Genomic DNA, 20,010 nt, shown 5'->3' on the forward strand with positions numbered 1-20,010 from the left:
ATTGACTTGCTAAGGGGTGATTCCCTTGAAACTCATCATCTTTCAATAAAATGCAGCCATACTTGTCTTCCACAGCGACATTGTTTTCACAAACCTTGTCAGTCGTGCAACTGAGATAAAAAGAAATACAGTTAGAACCAAGACAAAGAATTATTTATGTTGCTCGCAATGTTTTCCCAGTTAACAGAGTTGACTTGTCTTGTTCAGGATGCACTGTTTCATGATGGCAGCTGTTTTGGTAGCTTCAAATTAGGGTTCTAGGATTCATCAGTTCTAGAATTTAAACCAACAAATAACTTGGTCCCTTTCCAATCTTACACTCATTCTTTGAGTTTCTACTTAATTCAGCACTAAAGAGTGTTAATGCTATTCCATTTTTACTCCTGTTAGTTCATGTAAACCAGACATGTCAAACACAAGGCCTGGGGGCCGGATGTGACCCGCGAAGTGGTTTCATGTGGCCCGCAAAGCCATCCTGGAAACAGTGAGGGAACGGCCCCTGCTGCCTTGGCCCTGGCCCAGGCTGGCCAGGGGCCAACGTACAATTTTGTGGTGGCCATCTATGCTGAAACGCATTCAGTCTTAGCTCCACAAGGCCGTCTAGAAGCAGCGAGGAACCAGCCCCTGCCTTGTTGGCCCCACCCCCTGGGTGCATGCTGGGGAGGTGTCCCCCTTTGTGAGGAAAGAAGAAATGGACCATGCCTTGGCGCTTGCCCCGGTCCCACCTCCTTCTGCCAGAGGCCCTCAGATCTGTCCCACTCCTGCCCAGGCCCCCACAGGCACCCTTGATGCGAACGATGTAGAGCTGGCCATGCCCACCCAGTAGGCCACACCCACTCCATCCATGCCCACCCAGTAGGCCGCACCCACCCTGGTCACACCCACCCGGCCCCCCAAGGACAACCGCATGCTGATGCGGCCCTCAATGAAATTGAGTTTGACACCCCTGATGTAAACAGTCAGTAGTAGATATACTACTTGTATACTTGGTCAAGGTAGGAAATATACATTACTCCTTACTCTTTAACCAAATTATTCTCCCCTCCCTTGTTAATTAAAATTGTATATTTTGTTAGGACAAGATCCTGCTGTCCAAGCAAACTGTTAATAGAACAAGGTATATGTTATAAAGATCCTTAATGAGGGAAGTTGGTTGCTCTCCTGGAATCAGGAGAAATCCTTATGCTTATCTTCTTATGAAGTTAAGCTCTTGTTACACAGGTAGTCCTTTGCGTACAACAGTTCATTTAGTGACCATTCAAAGTTGCAACGGCACTGAAAAAGTGCCTTATGACCATTTTCCACACTTACAACCATCGCAGCATCCCCATGGTCATGTGATCCAAATTCAGACACTTGGCAACTGACTCGTAGTTATGACGGTTGCAGTGTCCCAGGGTCATGTGATCACATTTGTGACTTTCTTACAAGCGAAGTCAATGCGGGAAGCCAGAGTCACTTAAAAACCATGACACTAACTTAATAACTGCAACGATTCATTTAACAACTGTGGCAACTGTGGTTGTAAAATGGGGCAAATTCACTTAACAAATATTTCACAGCAACAGAAATGTGGGCTCAATTGTGGTCGTAAGTTGAGGACTGCCTGTATTAAAGCATCACATCGAACTGTATGCAGTGTGTGAAAGGCATATTCATCTTCTCTTCAAGTAGATAACATTCTTATGTTTAGTCTTGACTGGAAACTTCTTACGGACTTTTGGGGTAAAAATTAAAAAATGAACGTGTGATTTATGTCTTTGATGATTAGACAGAATGGATTATCAAAAGAAGAGTATTATGATGTAACTTGGAAGAGAGAGGTTAAAATATAATTGTACTTATAACTGCTGTGAAGAATATCAGAAGCCACATCTTTGTATCTTACGTCTTTCTTTTCTTTCTTTTTTCTATTCTTGCACTTTTTGCTTTCTCTCTGCTTTCTTTCTTTGCCCTTTCTCTTGTTTTTATCTTTCTTCAAATGTTTTCGATAAAAATCATGTTAAAAAGATGACTAACATTCTGTTTTGATAAGTGAAAATAGAAAAAGGCTGCCTCAAGTATTTTTGTCCATCAGACATTCAAATATTTATTTATTTTGTTTAAAAAAATATAGCTGCATTTTTTCGTGTTTTATTTATTGATTTTAGATTTCTGTGTAACTGTATTGTTCTTTCCATTTTATCACTGAGATCTCAGTTAGTTTCACTCCAATAAACTAAGATTCAGATACTTTGGGTGGGGCATCCTGTAATAAATACAAAAATTCAAAATTTGGCTAAATTCAAAGAAAACATAGAATTCCAATGAATTTACTAAATAAGAAAGAAAATTTGAATTTAGTTTTTCTAAATTTTGAAAGCAAATATTGCCTCTTTTTACATTTTCCATGTGAAATTGGTAAGAGAAAATGGAAAACACTTTTGGCAGAAACAAACTAATAGACTGCTAAGTTAGTTTCAATATTTGCAGCTGATTATTCAGTTAAACTCACAGTACTAGCTATAAAAATGTAATCACTTTGTAATTAATTGAGCCAATTGGATTTTAGGTTTTGGTATGTTTAGTTGATTTCTGACACTGTACAATTAATGAATTCTTCTGTTTGAAAATTCTACATGTTAAGTGCTGAATGTGAAAAGAAGAATATAGAGCTTGATGGGAATTTACTGAAATTTTAAGCAGACTTCAGTTCCTATTATTTAAGGATTATGCAATCCCCCAAGTGTGATTCATATGATGAAATTATCTCAGATAATCTATTTGATTGCCTTCAATATAGCAGCACTGATACTAGCGCGGAAGCAACATAGCTGCTGAATTATTAAAAAACAAATAGCAATTCATCTCTAAGCCAGAATCCCAAGTCGTTTGGTTAATGATGTATGAAAAATGCAAAACATCATAATAATTACACCTTTGGCTTGATGGACATGCTTCCTTGGTAAATTTTAAAACCAATAACCAATAACTGCAACCCTAAGGAGTTGCAATTTACACCAGTGATGGGATTCAAATATGTGAACAACTGGTTCTCTGTGTGAATGGTGCTTCTGGAAGTCTATTCTAGGCCTGGGCAACAAAAAATTAGTGACCGATTCTGCCGAACTTGTGCGAACTGGCTGAATCCCACCACTGGTTTACACTTTGACATAGGGAAAACACCAGTAGTGGAGATAAGGATATATTCTTGTGGAAACATTAAAAAGATGATAGAAGAAAAGTATCCATTGAATATTTCAGAACAGCAGGAAAGATAGAAAAGACAGAGGAAGGACAAAGCAAAAAAAACTTTGGAAGAGTCAAAATGCCTATTCTAGCAAAACATGAAGGTACACAGCCCAAGAGATCTTTAAGGAAAGGTGTCATAAGAGTCATTCTGCTGCTTGCTTGTATTGCATCTTGCCAGCTTGACATCAGCAATGGCAGGAGGAGGAGAGATTGAAATGTGTGTGGTTAAGAGTGGGTGGGTTTGAAATAGATCTGGCCTTGACTATGAGGAGCACCAATCAAGCACAAGGTCAGCAAAAGGAATATAGATGGGAAAGGCCGCAAACCAAGATTGGTTTCCAAAACAACCTGAGAACTTTTAATTGGACGTTGATTGATAATAGGGGGATGGCCAGAGGAAAAGGGAAAGTTAATTGCATTGTTTTCATGCCAAGGGAACAGATTCTGCCTGCTCTAATCTGCAACCGCTTTGTTCTCAGTAAAGTATACTCTTGGAAAAAGAAATAAACCAGGAGTCTTTCTTTGCTGATTAAACTAAGTGGGATGGGTGACAGAAGGGCAAGGAATTTGGGCAGGACCAAAGCCAGTGCAAAGGTTAAAGAGAAGGTCCTGATAAGCAAGAAAAGGTGGATAGTTTGGACAGAATAGTTGACAGACATGAAAGAATCAAGATTAAATCATGGAAAAGGTGGAAGAAAAAGTTTCCAAGTAGCTAGGGAAGATTTTCTGGAATACATTCTACACTAAAAGGACAGAGACATCTTGAAGTGGGAGATATTTATAGAAGTTTCAAATATATATTAACTGAACAATTTTAACTGCATAAGACACATGAACACACTGAAAAGGCTGAAGCAATCTTCATACAAAGTGGAATGTGACTGCACAACTGCAGTTTATCTACTCTTCACTTGCTTTCTTCAATGTATTTTCCATCTTACCTGGACCATTGGAGAAAAGTTGATGTTGAACTGTTCCTTTCTGCACAAATATTCTGCTCTGTTAAAACATTTTTTCTTCCACTGTGGGCAGATATGGGAATCTTCACTCAAGTGAAATTTTCCTGTTTCTCAAAATTTAGGATGACATACAATATTCCTAGGGAATTTCTCTTAGAAATACAAGACTGATCTCTTGTTCTGTTTCTTCACCTGCTTTTTCTGACAGATATAGATGAATGTCTGGTGAACAATGGTGGCTGTGACCACTTCTGCAGAAACACAGTGGGAAGCTTTGAATGCAGCTGCCAAAAGGGCTACAAATTACTAACGGATGAACGAACCTGCCAAGGTAATTGCTTAAATTAAACCTTAATTCCTTTCTTCTTACATAGTGATGTCAGTGAGTGCCCACCTAAATGTTCCTGTTTATATATGTGTGTGTGTGTGTGTGTGTGTGTGTGTGTGTGTGTTTTCGTAGATTTTCACGGGTACAGGTATGCAGGTCTTGGCGTATTCGGGTCTTTTCCTGTGTAAGATTGAGAGTATCTTGGCGATGTTTCGACGAGGTCCCACTCGTCATCTTCAGGCTGGGGTCTTCGGCTTCGTGCTTGTGCGAGCAAAGCACGAAGCTGAAGACCCCAGCCTGAAGATGACGAGTGGGACCTCGTCGAAACGTCGCCAAGATACTCTCAATCTTACACGGGAAAAGACCCGAATACGCCAAGACCTGCATATTGGTGGACACTACAGCCAGAGGAAGAAGAAAAATGGAAGGACCTTTTTTTAGAAGTGACAAACAAAAGGATAAATTTTACTTATTGTTATGAAAAAAACTCTGTTAAAGTTCTGAAGGATTTTCACTTTGAAACTCAAATGATCAGCAAATTACTTCTAGGATTTTTGTAAGGGGTTAAAGAAGAATTCTAAAATGGGCTTGTTGACCAGGGTTAAAAGAAGAAAATAGTTATATTTGGTTGCCGTTACTGGATTATGCTGACAAAGATTGATTGAAATAGCACTTGGAGTTGTTTTCTTTACCTAAGAGATGAGCTATGGGCAGAAGAGAGATTACAGGTAGTCCTTCACATGACCATAATTGATCCCACAATTATGGTTGTCATGATGGTTGCTAAACAGGTCATCACGTGACTGTGCTCAACCTTTTTTTACGGTGGGTGTTACGTGAATACCACAGTCATTAAGCAAACCCATTGTGCGTTATGGGGCATTTTTGTTTTTGTTTCTGGCAAAAACATTGTGTTTCTGTCAAGAGTGAAAATTTGGCAACTACATGCCTCTTTGTTTTCATCTTGCCATTAGAGAGGGGGTGGGAGGAGATGGGGCTTTCATCTGGGTAAGTTGGAGAAACAAAACCTTTCCTGTTCTTCGAACGTTTACTGAGACAAAGCCGTCTGGAAACTTTTCAAGGACATTCCAGCAGGTGTGAAGAAGATAGCAGATGGTTCTCATAACAAAGAGTAATTGTTTACGTGAGCTATGTGGACATCTGAGGGGTTGGGCTGGGAATGTCATTGTTATATGCTATGGTCAGATTTTAGAGTTAGTTTTCCTTCGCCTATACCATGCCATATATTCAATAAACCAGTAAGCTTTTCAGAAATGAAAGTAACCCTGGACTTTTTATTTGGATATTCGAGCTGGAGGTTGACAGTATCATGGTCACGTGGCCGTGGGATACTGCAAATAGCTGTAAATGTGGGCCAGTTGCCGAGGACTCGAAATGCAGTCATATGATTGCAGGGGTAGTTGTTGGAACTTCAAATCCAGGTCGTAAATAGCTTTTTTAGTGTCCATTGTAACTTTGAATGATTGCTAAGCAACCAATCATAAGTTGAGGACATACAGGAAATATGTTTTTAATTAATTAATTACTTCTTTTAATTTATTTATTTTTTCATACACACCCTTTCTTAATTTGTTCTTGTATTTTTTTTTGGTTTCTATTTTTTGGGAGCTGGTATTGACTTCTTAATAAAATTATTTGAAGTAAAAGAAGTCAATATGCCAAAACAACCCCCATGTTATACTCCATTATCCATTTTATGGAGAGTGTATCAAAGGAAAGCAGGCTGAGAGCAAGACTGAGACAGAGAGAGCTGAATATCAGCAGAAAGCGACATAATTTATGTTAAACTTATATGTGTTCCTGTCAAGAATAAAATATACCCATGCCAGATGCCAAACTAGTGATGTTCAGAAAAACAAACACAGCAACACACACACACAAAGTATAACGTGTGCAAACTAAACTAGGAAAAAATTATAGTTGGGTAACCACACCAGAGTTTTTTTCCTTGTTTTTCACCCTCAGAACTTCTGCCACCCGCCCACCTACACGTTCCCAGCAATCTTCTCCTGTATATTTTTATAGTTTGTTCCCAATGAACATCTGAACTTCAGAAGACAGCACTGACTGCAGCTATTTGCCAGTATTATTTTCCATATTTTCCATTTTTCCATATTTCCATTATTTTCCACTTGGGCTCACACATCTACTATCTACTGCTCTCAAAATTAAAACAGGGCTGAACTTATCCTATTAGTATCACCAATTACCAAAAATCCACACATAGGGGATTGAGGGATTAGTCAAGAAATGAACACACTATAGACCAGGAAATGACACTGGCAACTAAAAGCCTTCTCCTTTCATCAAGTGAATAATATTTACGTGTACAGACCTAAAGATAGTAGTTTTAATTGTTTTTTAATCATAATCATAATCATAAAGTTGGAAGGGAACTTGGAGGTCATCCAGTTCAACCCCCTGCTCAGGCAGGAAACCCTATACCATTTCGGACAAATGGCTGTCCAGTCTCTTCTTAAAAACTTCCAGTGTTGGAACATTCACCGTTTTTGAAGGTAGGTTGTTCCACTGGTTAATTGTTCTCACTGTCAGGAAGTTTCTCCTTAGTTCTAGGTTGCTTCTCTCCTTGATTAGTTTCCATCCGTTGCTTCTTGTCCTGCCTTCAGGCGCCTTGGAAAATAGCTTGACTCCCTCTTCTTTGTGGCAGCCCCTGAGATATTGGAACACTGCTATCATGTCCCCCCTCGTCCTTCTCTTCATTAAACTAGACATACTCAATTCCAGCAGCCGTTCCTTATATGCTTTAGCCTCCAGTCCCCTAATCATCTTTGTTATATAGACTTAAAGCTAGCATGATGACGTTAAGGATGCTAAATATGGGTGATAAAAGAGAAAATGACAAGAACTAATGGACCTAAGATGCTGGATCTGAAACTCAGATCCTATTTTAAAATACAGAGAAGTCTGTGGGAAGTGACTAATAATTTTATTTGTCTGATTTGCTTGAAATATTTCTTCACGTAAAAAATATTTCTTTCCTTCTCCAAAAGGGCTTTCATGCCTAAAATAGGAAAATGCCATGAAGATTTTATCATGTTAACAGTATCTAAGAACGGACAGTTGTTCAAGCAGTCAGGTCATCCTTCTAAGATTCCAGAGGGGAGCAATGGACGGAAAAAGAGCCCATAATGATTTCACTCCCCTTCTTTGTAAATCATGGAAGTGCCCTCTTCTGGCCCTTAGGATTTGCCTGGGAAAAGGGCAAGAAAGCTGTAGAAATCTCTGCATATTTGTCATTACTACAATATGCTGTGGTGATGAATAGCAAATGTTATTCTCCTGTGGGATCTATATACTTAGGGTTGACTGATAAAAACTGTACTGTTAGTATCTTACTAGCAGAAACAGGTGATTTATGGATTTAGTCTTGTCATGATTTTCAGAAGGATAATTGGTGAACAAGGGAGGAAAGGAGGAAGCAACCAGCAAAGTATGAATCACCATATTTCCTTTCTTTCTTTGCTGGCAAAATGTCCTAGTGTTTGTTTTTAGTAGAAGAAGCAAGAGCGGTTTGAGGTTACTCATCAAGACTTAATTTAGAAGTCTTTTATGGGGCTTTTGTTTTTCAAATAGCTAGAGGGGGGGGGAAAACATTTTTCAGTGTTGCTGAAAAACTGTGTGCCAAGTTCTTTTTGGCTTTTTCATCACCCCAGTTAGAATTAGAAAGTTTTAATTACATTTTCTCAAAATACAATATATATTGTTATTTCCTGTGAAATGCTACTGTTTATTTTAATTCTATATGATGGAAAATACATTTCCTGAATTTATAACGCATTGCTTCCAGACTCAAAAGACACGGGGCATAGATTTGGTGTAGTAGCCCTCCTGGGACTGCTCCTTGAACGAAGAGGGCTATTTATTTAAAAGTATGCCACTTCTCAACATCAAACTCTCCCAAGGTAACCTATAAAACAGAACTAATTTTGCATACGTTGCAAAACAAATAAATTTCATAGGCATAGCAGGATGATTTGTCTAAACCAGGGGTAGTCAACCTTGGCTCTTTTATGACTCGTGGACTTCAATTCCCAGAATTCCTGAGCCAGCTTAGCTGGCTCAGGAATTCTGGGAGTTGAAGTCCACGAGTCATAAAAGAGCCAAGGTTGACTACCCCTGGTCTAAACCATTTAAATGTTTTAGAAAGGATAATCCACCTGCAATATTTGCATTCTTTTCACCTTTCTGCCACTGATCTAGTCTGCCGTGCTTATATTTATCAGTATTATTCCTGGACTTAGGTCTCGCAGATCTTGTGTTCCTCAAATCCTTTTGAAGAAATGAATATTCTGATATGTCTGAATAATTTATTTCTAACAATAAAAAGGCTTCGGAATTATATTTCTTCCTTTCAAGGTTGATTTGATACTTAAGCTTTTTCTCCCTCTGGTTAGCAATATTCAGAGATGACAAATTGATGTATAACTGAAATGGATTTGATCTCCATGACAGCATCATAAGAAAAGATACCTTGATACAGTGGTGGGATTCAAATATGTGAACAACCAGTTCTATGTGTGGATGCCGCTTCCGGAAGTCCATTCTGGGCCTGGGCAACAAAAAATTAGCTACCGGTTCTTCTGAAGTGGTGCGAACCAGCTGAATCCCACCACTGCTTTGATAGCAGGGTTCTAGTCAACCCTTTAACTAAGTTAACAGTCTAGTACTGTGGTTCTCAACCTGTGGGTCGGGACCCCATTTGGGGTCGATCGACCATTTCACGGGGGTCGCCAAGCAAGGCTGTCTGCCATTTTTTCTCCCTTTTCCGGCAGGTGCCTTACCTCTCTTGAGCTGGGCCAGCTGGTGGTCGGCCTGCTCCGTCTCTGCCGCTTGCCAGCTATGCCTCGGCCGGCGCAGGGGGCGGAACCACGCATGTGCGGCGCTCCCGGGCAGGGAAAGTCCTCGACTTACGACCGGTTGGGTAGTCCTCGACTTGCGACCTGTTTAGTCCTCGACTTATGACCGGTTTAGTCCTCGACTTACGACCGGTTTAGTCCTCGACTTACGACTGGTTGGGGTCGCGGCATTAAAAAGGTTGAGAACCACTGGTCTAGTAGGTGATTAAGAGTGGTACAGGCTAATTTAAGACCATCAACTTTTTTTCATTCTGACCTTTTAAATGGGAGATGAGAAACAGTTAACACTTCAGCAGAGAGAAGACTCCGCTTTTCACTAGAAAATCTAAGTTTTATTTTTATTACAAGGCTAATGAATTATTCATCCTGAAACATTCAACCCAAAAATTACGATCTTCGTGTCTTCTAGTTGTAGGTGAAAATATTCTGAGATCTTATTCGAGAAAATATGTCTGTATGAAGATGTAGAATTTGGCAGAAAAAAGAATTACTGAACGCACCTCTTTCATTTTGGTGGAAATGTGATGAAGACTGTCGGATGGTTGTTGTTATGTATTGATATTGACTGTTAATGTGTTTGGGTAAATGTGTCTCCAACTGTTTTGGAGGGAAACTGAAGTTTATATTTGAGCCAGTAAACCGGCTCTAAATCTGATTGGTCGCCGCCTAGTGTCAGTCTGTTGGTTGAGTTCAGTTCTGTTATTCTTGCAAATAAACATGTTGCATTAGATCGGTCTGGTCAATGCTTTCAAGAACTCACTACGTAACAGTTGTAATCTTCTCAAGCCAAGGAGGAGGGCAGTTAGTGGGCACCACTCAAAAGTTCGCACAGGATGCTTTTACAAAAATAGGGGGAAAGGTTTACATCCAAACAAAAAAAAGATGTTGAAGTCTCGTTTTATGTAAACTCACACAAATCCTCTTATTTGAAAAAAAATCTTAGTGGCTGGGTTTGGAGTCTCTCTACTAGGGCACAGGGTCAGTGGTGGGATTCAAATATGTGAACAACCGGTTCTCTGTGTGGATGCCGCTTCCGGAAGTCCGTTCTGGGCCTGGGCAACAAAAAATTAGCTACCGGTTCTGCCAAAGTGGTGCGAACTGGCTGAATCCCACCATCACTGCATAGGGTGTATATGCTTCACAATCTACCTGATTCACTCTGTCTCCAAGAAAGGCAAAGGAAGGCCACAAAAATTGTGGGTTCACAATAAAGTTTGGAAAATTTTCTGGCAACAGAAGATTGTAAATTCTGTATTTGAAAGAAGAATTCCACATCTTAATCATCTTTAAGAACATATAACACTGATGACTTTTCATAATATAAAGTGATATGTATTAATTTTATAGTCATAACTATACATTAAGGAAGACTAAAGAAAATAGTGACATTTGTGTAGTCGCCATGCTTCTCCCTGATTTCCTCAATATTTTGATTTTAAGTTTTCCACACAAGCAATTTCTGCTACTATGTTCTATCATTGCTAATAAAGATAGCAGAGATAGTTTAGTCCTGATAAGAAAGATTCTCATTAGAGAGAAAGATGAGTTGGCTTTCATCATTTTAAGCAACTCTGGACCTAAACCAAAGCTTACAACAAATATTTGAGCTTCACCTCTTTTCACTATAGCCGTATACTTTCTATATTAGAAAATACATGTTACTCAGTTTCATTTTGCTCCAAATAAGGGAAAAAGTACAAGCGAAAAGTATGTACAACTGCCAAATCTTAGTCTGAGGATTCTACTTGCAACCAGGGCTTTTTTTGTCATAGAACGCACGGAACGGCGTTCCGGCACCTTTTTTTGAACGGAAGAACCGGTTCCTTCTAAGCTGCCAGCGTGAGTACAGGTATGCTGCAGAGCAATTTTTTGGACCCCCAGCAGCCCGACCCAGGCTCTGGAGACCTGGAAAAGGCCTCTGCTGCCCACATCTATGGCTGCAGAGCAATTTTGCACCCCCCCCATGGCCGATCCAGGCTCCGGAGGCTTGGAAAAGACCTCCAGAGTCCAGATTGGGCCGCTGGGGGGGCGCAAAATCGCTCCGTGGCCATGGATCCAGGCTCTGGAACCTTGGAAAGGGACTCCAGAGCCCAGATCGGGCCGTGGGGGGACCACAAAATCGCTCTGTGGCCATAGATCTGGGCGGCAGAGGTCTTTTCCAGGCCTCTGGAGCCCGGATCGGGCCGCGGGGGCCTGTGGATGCATCCCCTGGCCTCAGATCGGAGCGGCAGCAGGAACCATGGCAGACAGGAGACAGACCTTTTCCAGGTGAGTGATCTGCACATGGGAAGCTCCCTAAAGAGGTTTCTTCTCCCCCCCCCCCAGCTCCATAACAGGATTTCGACTGGAGCTGGAGCTGTGTGTGAGTTCCGGCACCTTTTTTTTTTTTTTTTAACAAAAAAAGCACTGCCTGTAACTGTTGTTTGTTGATCCCGAATAGGGCTAAGAATTTGAGGATATACTGCCATTTTTCTAAAGATCAGTTCCTGCAGGAATCAAACAAATGGTTGAAATCAGAGGTTGATTAAGAGAATGATTCCTGGATAAATTTTAGAGTTATTTCTTTATCTCATAATATGTTTCTTTTCTGTAGACTAAGGTAGGGAAATACCTTTCTCTTTTCTATACAAAGTGCTGAATTCCACATCAGACTGGGGAGTCTATAGAGAAAGATTGCAGAAAATGTGGAGGCTTGACCATAGCCTAGCAGCAGATTTTACTAAAACTCAAAAGAGTTTATAGAGTTGTAGGCATTTAAAGTCTAAAAGAAAGGGAAAGAAAGATTACCTAGAAAAGAAGGATTGCTTTGGAGTATATAAAATGGTTTTGATTGTTTTTAAGTCATTCTACTTTAATATTCTCAGGATCATAAAATATAAGTACACAGGGGCATATTATGTGAAACACCAAAACCAAAGCAACAAGAGAATTTGGGGGGGTGGGGGTGGGGGGATGTAATTTTAATCCCAAACTCCCTTTGTTTCAGACCCACATTAATCCCCTCCTCCCATCAACTGTGTTGTGTAAATAGGATTGCCTTCTCCAAGATCAGAAACAAGTCCTAGTGTAGTCCCCACAAAAATGGGCCCCTTTAGGAACTCCATTTAGTTTCCCATGGTCCAGAAGTGATATAGGAATTGGATGGGGTAGGAAGGGTGAAGTTAAATCTTGCCAGCTCCATCTGGAGTGGCTCTGACTTCAAATAAACCACCACAGAATTTTAGAAAATATCCATTAGAATGAAAAGCTCTCATTTGAAGGGAAATTCATACAGGCATAGATTCAATAGGTATATTATTATTATTATTATTATTATTATTATTATTATTATTATTATTATTATTATTATTATTAATTAATTAATTGAATTTATATACCACCCTATCTCCCTTACGGGGGGTAGGTCATTCCAGAGGGCAGGAGCTGCCACAGAGAAGGCTCTCCCCCTGGGGGTCGCCAGCCGGCATTGTCTGGCTGACGGCACCCTAAGGAGGCCCTCTCTTTGGGAGCGGACTGGTCGAAGGGAGGTGTTTGGTAGGAGCCAAATTACCGAAGCCCCGTTTGTATCCCATGACACTGAGGGAGTTGGAGGAACTGAGGCAATACATAGATAAGAACTTGGCCAGGGGTTTCATACAACCGGCCCGGTCCCGGATAGCAGCCCGGTCCCGGATAGCAGTATATTTACAGATGGCCTCTCAAAGAAACAGTTAATAACCAGTTCTTCTCATATCTTTTGGGCATTCTGTTTAGAAAGAGAGATTAAATTATGATTAGCGTTAGGCTGTCTTTCAGTGCACCTGACAGTTGGGGGGAGAAAGTGATACAGGAAGTTAGCCAGTGACACAAGTCTGTTTTGAGATGATTAACAAAGCCAGGATTTTCTTCTTTGTTTTCCTCACTACATCTAGGGGAAATCATCTAAAGATTAACACATTTAAGCATGATGAGAAAAAAGTGCCAAGAAATCATTTTCCCCCCTATTTTCTTCAATCTTAGAGTCACAGTCCCTCAATCTGAGCCACCACAGTCCCTAGGTTGCTCATCCATGACTTCATCTATTTTTATAAAATTCAAATCAGGACCAAAGATTTTTTTTTTCATATTCTCAAATGGCACTTTCTTTGCCCAGAAAGTGGGCAAATTGGATGCATTTGGATGCAAATTGAAAAGTATCTCCCAAAGTGACTATGGAATCTCCCCAAAGTGCACATAGTAATATATCCATTGAAATTATCTGCTGCTTTAACTATCTCAAGAACGAGAATGGGTGGGAAACATTTTGAGTGCTTAGAAAAAGAACATTATATACAACAATAAGCATCACAAATTTTTAAAAGTGTAACTATTATCTTAGTGAGGGCTACTTTCTTGTTAAACCATCAAAAAATAAATTTAGCGAAACTGAAATCCCAGGTTGCAAAGTTAATTTCTGGTTTGATACAAGATAGAGATTCAGTAGTGACTCTCTGTGGTCAAAATGAACACTACAGCTGAATATGACATTTCAACTCATATTTTAAACACCAGTTTGGTCCTCTTTCTATTTACCCAGCAGCTGCCTTAAGTGACATTTTAATGGAAATAATCTCCGGGAAAGAAAATACAGAAATCTATGCCATTGCATGTGGACTGTTTGTTCCACGTGGAAGGCACATAGGTTCTGCTTGCAGAAAATCAAAGCTTTTACTGTATGTTTTGTTCATAGTTTGACAGCTGTTAACCATGACTTATGATAGGCTATTAAGAAACATGGATATTTTTAATATGTGTGTTAGTTAAATTTACAACTTGTTATACTACTTTTTCTCTCCCTTTTTTCAAACCAAGATATAGATGAATGTTCATTTGAAAGGACCTGTGATCATACCTGTATCAACTATCCTGGAAGTTTTGAATGCTTATGTCACAACGGTTATACATTATATGGAATGACACATTGTGGAGGTTGGAAGATTGACTCTTTTTTATACATTTTGCATGAAATTCTTTCATAAAGCAATGTTGTCAAAACTGCATTACCAAGAAGGCAGATTTTGAAATAGGCAAAGAATCTTAAAATATGGAAAGACAAAAGAAAATCTAATATTAAAATGAGAGAATGTTATTCGTATTTGTAGATTTCTTAGCAGTAGTTATTCAGCATTTTAAAGTTTGGTCAATTGTTCATAAAAAGATCATTTTTCATGTAAATGGCTGCTAAAGTGGTAGTGGCTGTGATTCAGATACAAAGGAAAAAGAGTGCTACGAAGAGCAGAGCAACTCCTTAAGCAGCTCCGATTATGTGGCTGCCACAATCCCAGGAAGAGATCTCTTGGTTATAGTGGGTAGAATTGCTGTCTGCAAACCCTCATGCACTCTAAAATACATGTTCCCTTCAAAGGAAATGTACAGCGTAGCTCTAGTAATTGTTAATCTAGTTTGCATTTATCATTTTTATTGATCATTTTTTCCACAGATTAAATGTCAGAATTGTTTGCTTTCCACATAATAGTTTATTTGTCCCAGCAATCTTTTTTCAGAATTATTTATATTTTGTGATTATTATTATTATTGTTGTTGTTGTTATTGTTATTGTTATTGTTATTATTATTATTATTATTATTATTATTATTATTATTATTATTATTATTATTCATTAGACATGAATCTCAGTCAACTGAACAATCAAGTTGGCTGGCACTGATGGTTGACACGGGTTGCTATCAGCATCCTAGGTGTCAACCAGGTACCTCCTTAAATATTATTATTATTATTATTATTATTATTATTATTATTATTATTATTATTATTATTATTATTATTATTATTATTCATATCTATGAACAAGATAGTATTCTCAATAAATTACATAATTCGTTCCCTACCAAAACATCAACTCAAATGGTCCCCAAGATTAGTCAGCAGAGGAACCTGGAAAAGGAATAAAAAATGGAGAAGCCAACATGCCTCACATTTATATGTTTGAAAGAGACACAGCGCCATTGTCATGTTAAGCTAGGTTGAGGACTGCCTTTATCTCTCATGATTTTCATCTAAAATAAGGTGACCAACCGTCCTCCTTTAGGGAGGACAGTCCTCCTTTTGTAAATTCTGTCCTCTCTCGAAAAGTGTCCTCCTACATGTCCTCCTTTTCGATAGTTGAAGACTAATCTGTAAATCTCCTATCGATGCCGATCCGATCCGTTGCGTGTGATGTGACATATTTGTATTTGATATGATGATTCATCAAGGCTCAGTACAGTGCAGCAAGGCGTGATTATGAGACGCATGCTCTCCGCACAGGAGAATTGTTTTGAGAGAGTGCGCCGCGTGCAAGAGTGCGCCGCACGCAAGTGGCTTTGTTTACTTCTTACCGAAACACGACACGGCACACACGCACGCATTAGACTCATTTTTTTTTCTTCAATTTATTTGTGTCCTCCTTCTCATTGTAAAAAAGTTGGTCACCTTATCTAAAAGAGCTTGAATTTCTGATGAAGAATTATTGGAGTTCCCCAAAAATTGGGTTAACACGTTTTTATTAAAAGGCCTAAATTATTATACAGCTCTCTTTATCAGATGCATAGAGTGGCTAGGCCAGGGGTAGGCAACCTTGGCTCTTTTATGACTCGTGGACTTCAACTCCCAGAATTCCTGAGCCTGCTGGCTCAGGAATTCTGGGAGTTGAAGTCCACGAGTCATAAAAGAGCCAAGGTTGTCTACCCCTGGTCTAGTCTAATGTTTCTCAAGCTGGTCAGCTTTGAAGATATGTGGACTCCCAGGATTCCCCAACCAGCATGCTTTTCTGGGAATTTGGGGAGTTGAAGTCCACACATTTTCAAGCTGCCAACGTTGAGAAACACTGTTCTACTCTATACTGTTTCCAGGATTTCCAGCTTGTCTGCTAGTTGTGGAGATTTTGGGGTGTTTTTTTTTAAGGAACAATGAACATTGATATAAAACATTGCATTTAGTATTATTCAATATTAAAATACAATGTAGTATTTTTAAAATATTGTTCATGCAAATGGAAACAAAGCCTTACAAGGCAATGCTATTTAATTTAAATATATCTTTAGATGTGGATGAATGTAGCATCAACAATGGAAGCTGTGAATATGGATGCCTTAATACTGTGGGAGCTTATGAATGTTTATGTCCATCTGGAAAAAAATTACACTGGAATAAAAAAGATTGTGTTGGTAAGTAACACTGTGTAATAGACATTTTCCATTCTTTCGCTTGTTGTATGAATGTCTGAGTAAATAAATTTTATTTTTTAAGCCTGATAGTGTACCCATTCAGTATTTATCATATATTGTGAGAGGGACTTTCTGCATTTTTTTTCCTTTGTTGCACAAATTCTTCCTTCCCTTTCATTTAATTCTTAATCACATTTCCTTCATAATGAGCATTTTCTCCAAAGGAGGTAAAAGTAACTGATTTCAGTTTTATTGTTTACTAGCTGTACCCAGCCACGCGTTGCTGTGGTTTAGTCTGGTAAAAGAGTGTGTTGCTTTTACGTCCAACAGATGGCGCTGTTTTTCAAAAAAAGCATGTTTTTACCTGTCACAGGTGTGACATCTATATAATATAGGTATATAAAAACACGCACGTATTCGAATGCAACATTGTGTCAAAATTTCAAAGCAATCGGTGAAGAACTTTAGGAGATTTAAGATTTTGAACAAACGAACATTTAGATTTTTATTTATATAGATTTATTTTTACATAGTCCCAGTTTCCAAGTGGTGCGACCCATTAGCCAAAAAATAAGCATTATTTAAACATTAGTAATATACTAATAATACAAAAATAATAATCTTTAAAGTCATATTGGGAATTACAAATGAAAAAATGTAAGTGCTTGGATGATAGTTCTCAAATAAATGCAAATCTGAACAACTCTGATTTTAAGGCTTTTCTAAAGGTCTGTAGAGATGGAACACTCAAATTTTGGAGGGGGAGGCTGTTCCATTAGGTGGCTGCCCTTGATCAAAACCGGGAGTTTGCTGCTTTGGCCTAGATCTCATGTTGGTGAACTACCAACTACCCGTTAACTACCTCTAGTCTATCTGGATTGGTAGGATCTACTTGAAATAGATAGTCTAGGCCAGTGGTGGCGAACCTATGGCACGGGTGCCAGAGGCGGCACTCAGAGCCCTCTCTGTGGGCACGCGCACCGTCGCCCCAATCCTAGGCCTTCAGCTGGGTTTTATAAAACCTTTTCGCTTTAGGCCTCCGCCGCCGTGTGCAAAAAAAAAAAAAAAGTTCAATCAGTCAATTTCAACTTCTCGCGGGAAAAAAAAGATCTTGCAAACTTGAAATTGATTGATTGAACTTTTTAGTCCCACCCAGTGTGCCGTTACCAACACAGCCACACCTAGCCAATGGGCCACACCCACCCGGCACTCGATGATGCATAAGTGGGTTTTGGGTTGCAGTTTGGGCACTCAGTCTCTAAAAGGTTCGCCATCACTGGTCTAGGCAGTACCTTGAATTGTACGTTAGAGGTCTACTGGTAAACAACATGGTATCCTCAGCACCGGTGTGTAGAATAGTGACTCTTATCCTCCGATGAGCATATGAGATCAACTGCAGTTTTTAGAGCTGCCCTTTGTATAGCAAATTGAAGGAATCTAACCCATAGGTGAGAAGGATGAGGGATACTGGGATATGCTTCTTCAGGAAAAGCTGCAGCTAGTAGAGCAGCTTAAGTGGAAAAAGCCCCCTCAGGACAGCTACAGACTCCACTTTTCTATCCATCCGTTACTATGAATCTCAGGATCCTCACGTGAAGAACCTGCTCCTGCAGTGGGAGTGCTGGCCTCTCCACAGTTACCAATGGAATGACCTCCTTTTTTCCCAAACACAATGGATAATACAGGTAGTCTTCAACGTACGACCACAACTGAGCCCAAAATTTCTATTGTTAAGTGGGACATTTGTTAAATGAATTTTGCCCCATTTTACACCTTCCTTGACATAGTTGTTAAGTGAATCACTGCAGTTGGTAAGCTAGTAACCCAGGTTGTTAAGTGAATCTGGTTTTCCGATTGACTTTGCTTGTCAGAAGTTGCAGCCGGGGATCACATGATCTTGGGACACAGCAACGGTCATAAGCATGAACCAATTGCCAAGCATCTGAATTTTGATCACCTGATCACGGGGATGCTGCAAAGATCTTAACTGTGAAAAACGATCATAAGTCACATTTTTCAGTGCTGTTGTAACTTTGAATGGTCACTAAATGAACTGTTGTAAGTCGAGGACTACCTGTAATGCCATGGCATTTAGAATATATTTTTAATCCATCGTTTGTTATTTCACTTTGAATTATTTTGTTTCTCATACCTATCAAATTTCATAAAGTATTCCCATGCCATCTCTGACAATTATTAATATGTGATTTTACAATAGACTGTTTTTCTAAAAACCCAAATAAAATATGTAATAAAATAAAAATGTAAATAAAAGTGCTGATAGCTCAGTATTGTAGATCCTGCCTTGTTCGTCAATTGGTAAAATCAAAAGGAGTCAAAGTTCCTATGGGAAGAGTACCTTTAATTCCTATTCTCTTTTCTAAAATAGCCTTGGATATTGTAGGCCGGTGGTGGCGAACCTATGGCATGCATGCCAGAGACGGCACTCAGAGCCCTCTCTGTGGGCACGCATGCCGTTGCCCCAGCAGAGTTCACCAGAGTAGCAAGCACCTGGCGTTTGGAAGCGACAGGGCAGGAAGTGAGCGAACAAGCGGCGTTGGCCCCCCGGGGATGCCCCGGAGATGGCGAGGGACTGGCTCCGGCCATGCTCACCCAGTCTGCCATGACCATTGCAGCCACGCCTACCCAGTGGGCCACGCTCCTCACCCCCCCTGAGGGCACCACAATGCTGATGCAGCCCTGGCACTTTGCGATAAATAAGTGGGTTTTGGGTTGCAGTTTGGGCACTCAGTCTCTAAAAGGTTCGCCATCACTGTTGTAGGCCCTTTGCCACAATCTATCAAAGATAAAAAGCCTATCCTAGTTGTTGTTGTTGGTTTGTTCTCCAAGCTTGTTATTCAATTTCCAAACGTTTTGTCACCAGGCTAGGTAACATCATCAACCCAAGTTCCACTCATGATGTTACCTAGTCTGGTGATGAAATGTTTGGAAACTGAATAACAAGCTTGGAGAACAATCCAGCAACAACATCTACCACCCGAGGTTCAAATATTTTCCACCATTTCTATATCCTAGTTGTCTGCTACTATATCACTAGGTATCCTAAAGCAGTTTATTTATTTTATTTTATTTATTTATTATTTACATTTGTATCCCGCCCTTCTCCTTGCGGACTCAGGGCGGCTGACACTTGGATAAAACTAACATGTTATACCTAATTAAAATTTAATTAAAACGAGATATTTAAATGTGTCAAATTAAAAGTAATTAAAACCCCTTTAAAATCCCTTAGGCCAGTCCCGCTAGCTGGAACAACCACGTCTTGAGGGCGCGGCGGAAGGAAGGGAGATCAGGGATCACCCTGATCTCTGGGGGCAGTTCGTTCCAGAGGGTGGGAGCTCCCACGGAGAAGGCCCTCCCCCTTGGGGTCGCCAGCCGGCACTGTCTGG

At 39.8% G+C, this 20,010-nt stretch overlaps 1 protein-coding gene across 1 annotated transcript in view; it reads left to right on the forward strand.

The window, feature by feature from the left end:
* Positions 1-20,010, forward strand: part of SCUBE1 (signal peptide, CUB domain and EGF like domain containing 1) — a 238,713-nt gene that overhangs the window by 204,418 nt on the left and 14,285 nt on the right. Inside the window, exons 9-11 of the mRNA XM_015820201.1 lie at positions 4,399-4,521; positions 14,247-14,363; positions 16,478-16,600. Of these exons, the coding sequence (XP_015675687.1) occupies positions 4,399-4,521; positions 14,247-14,363; positions 16,478-16,600 (363 nt within the window). The remainder of the gene's footprint in view (positions 1-4,398; positions 4,522-14,246; positions 14,364-16,477; positions 16,601-20,010) is intronic.

The sequence above is a fragment of the Protobothrops mucrosquamatus genome, unplaced genomic scaffold (genome assembly GCF_001527695.2).
Source record: "Protobothrops mucrosquamatus isolate PMUCROS unplaced genomic scaffold, P.Mucros_1.0 scaffold1087, whole genome shotgun sequence".
Lineage (NCBI taxonomy): Eukaryota > Metazoa > Chordata > Lepidosauria > Squamata > Viperidae > Protobothrops > Protobothrops mucrosquamatus.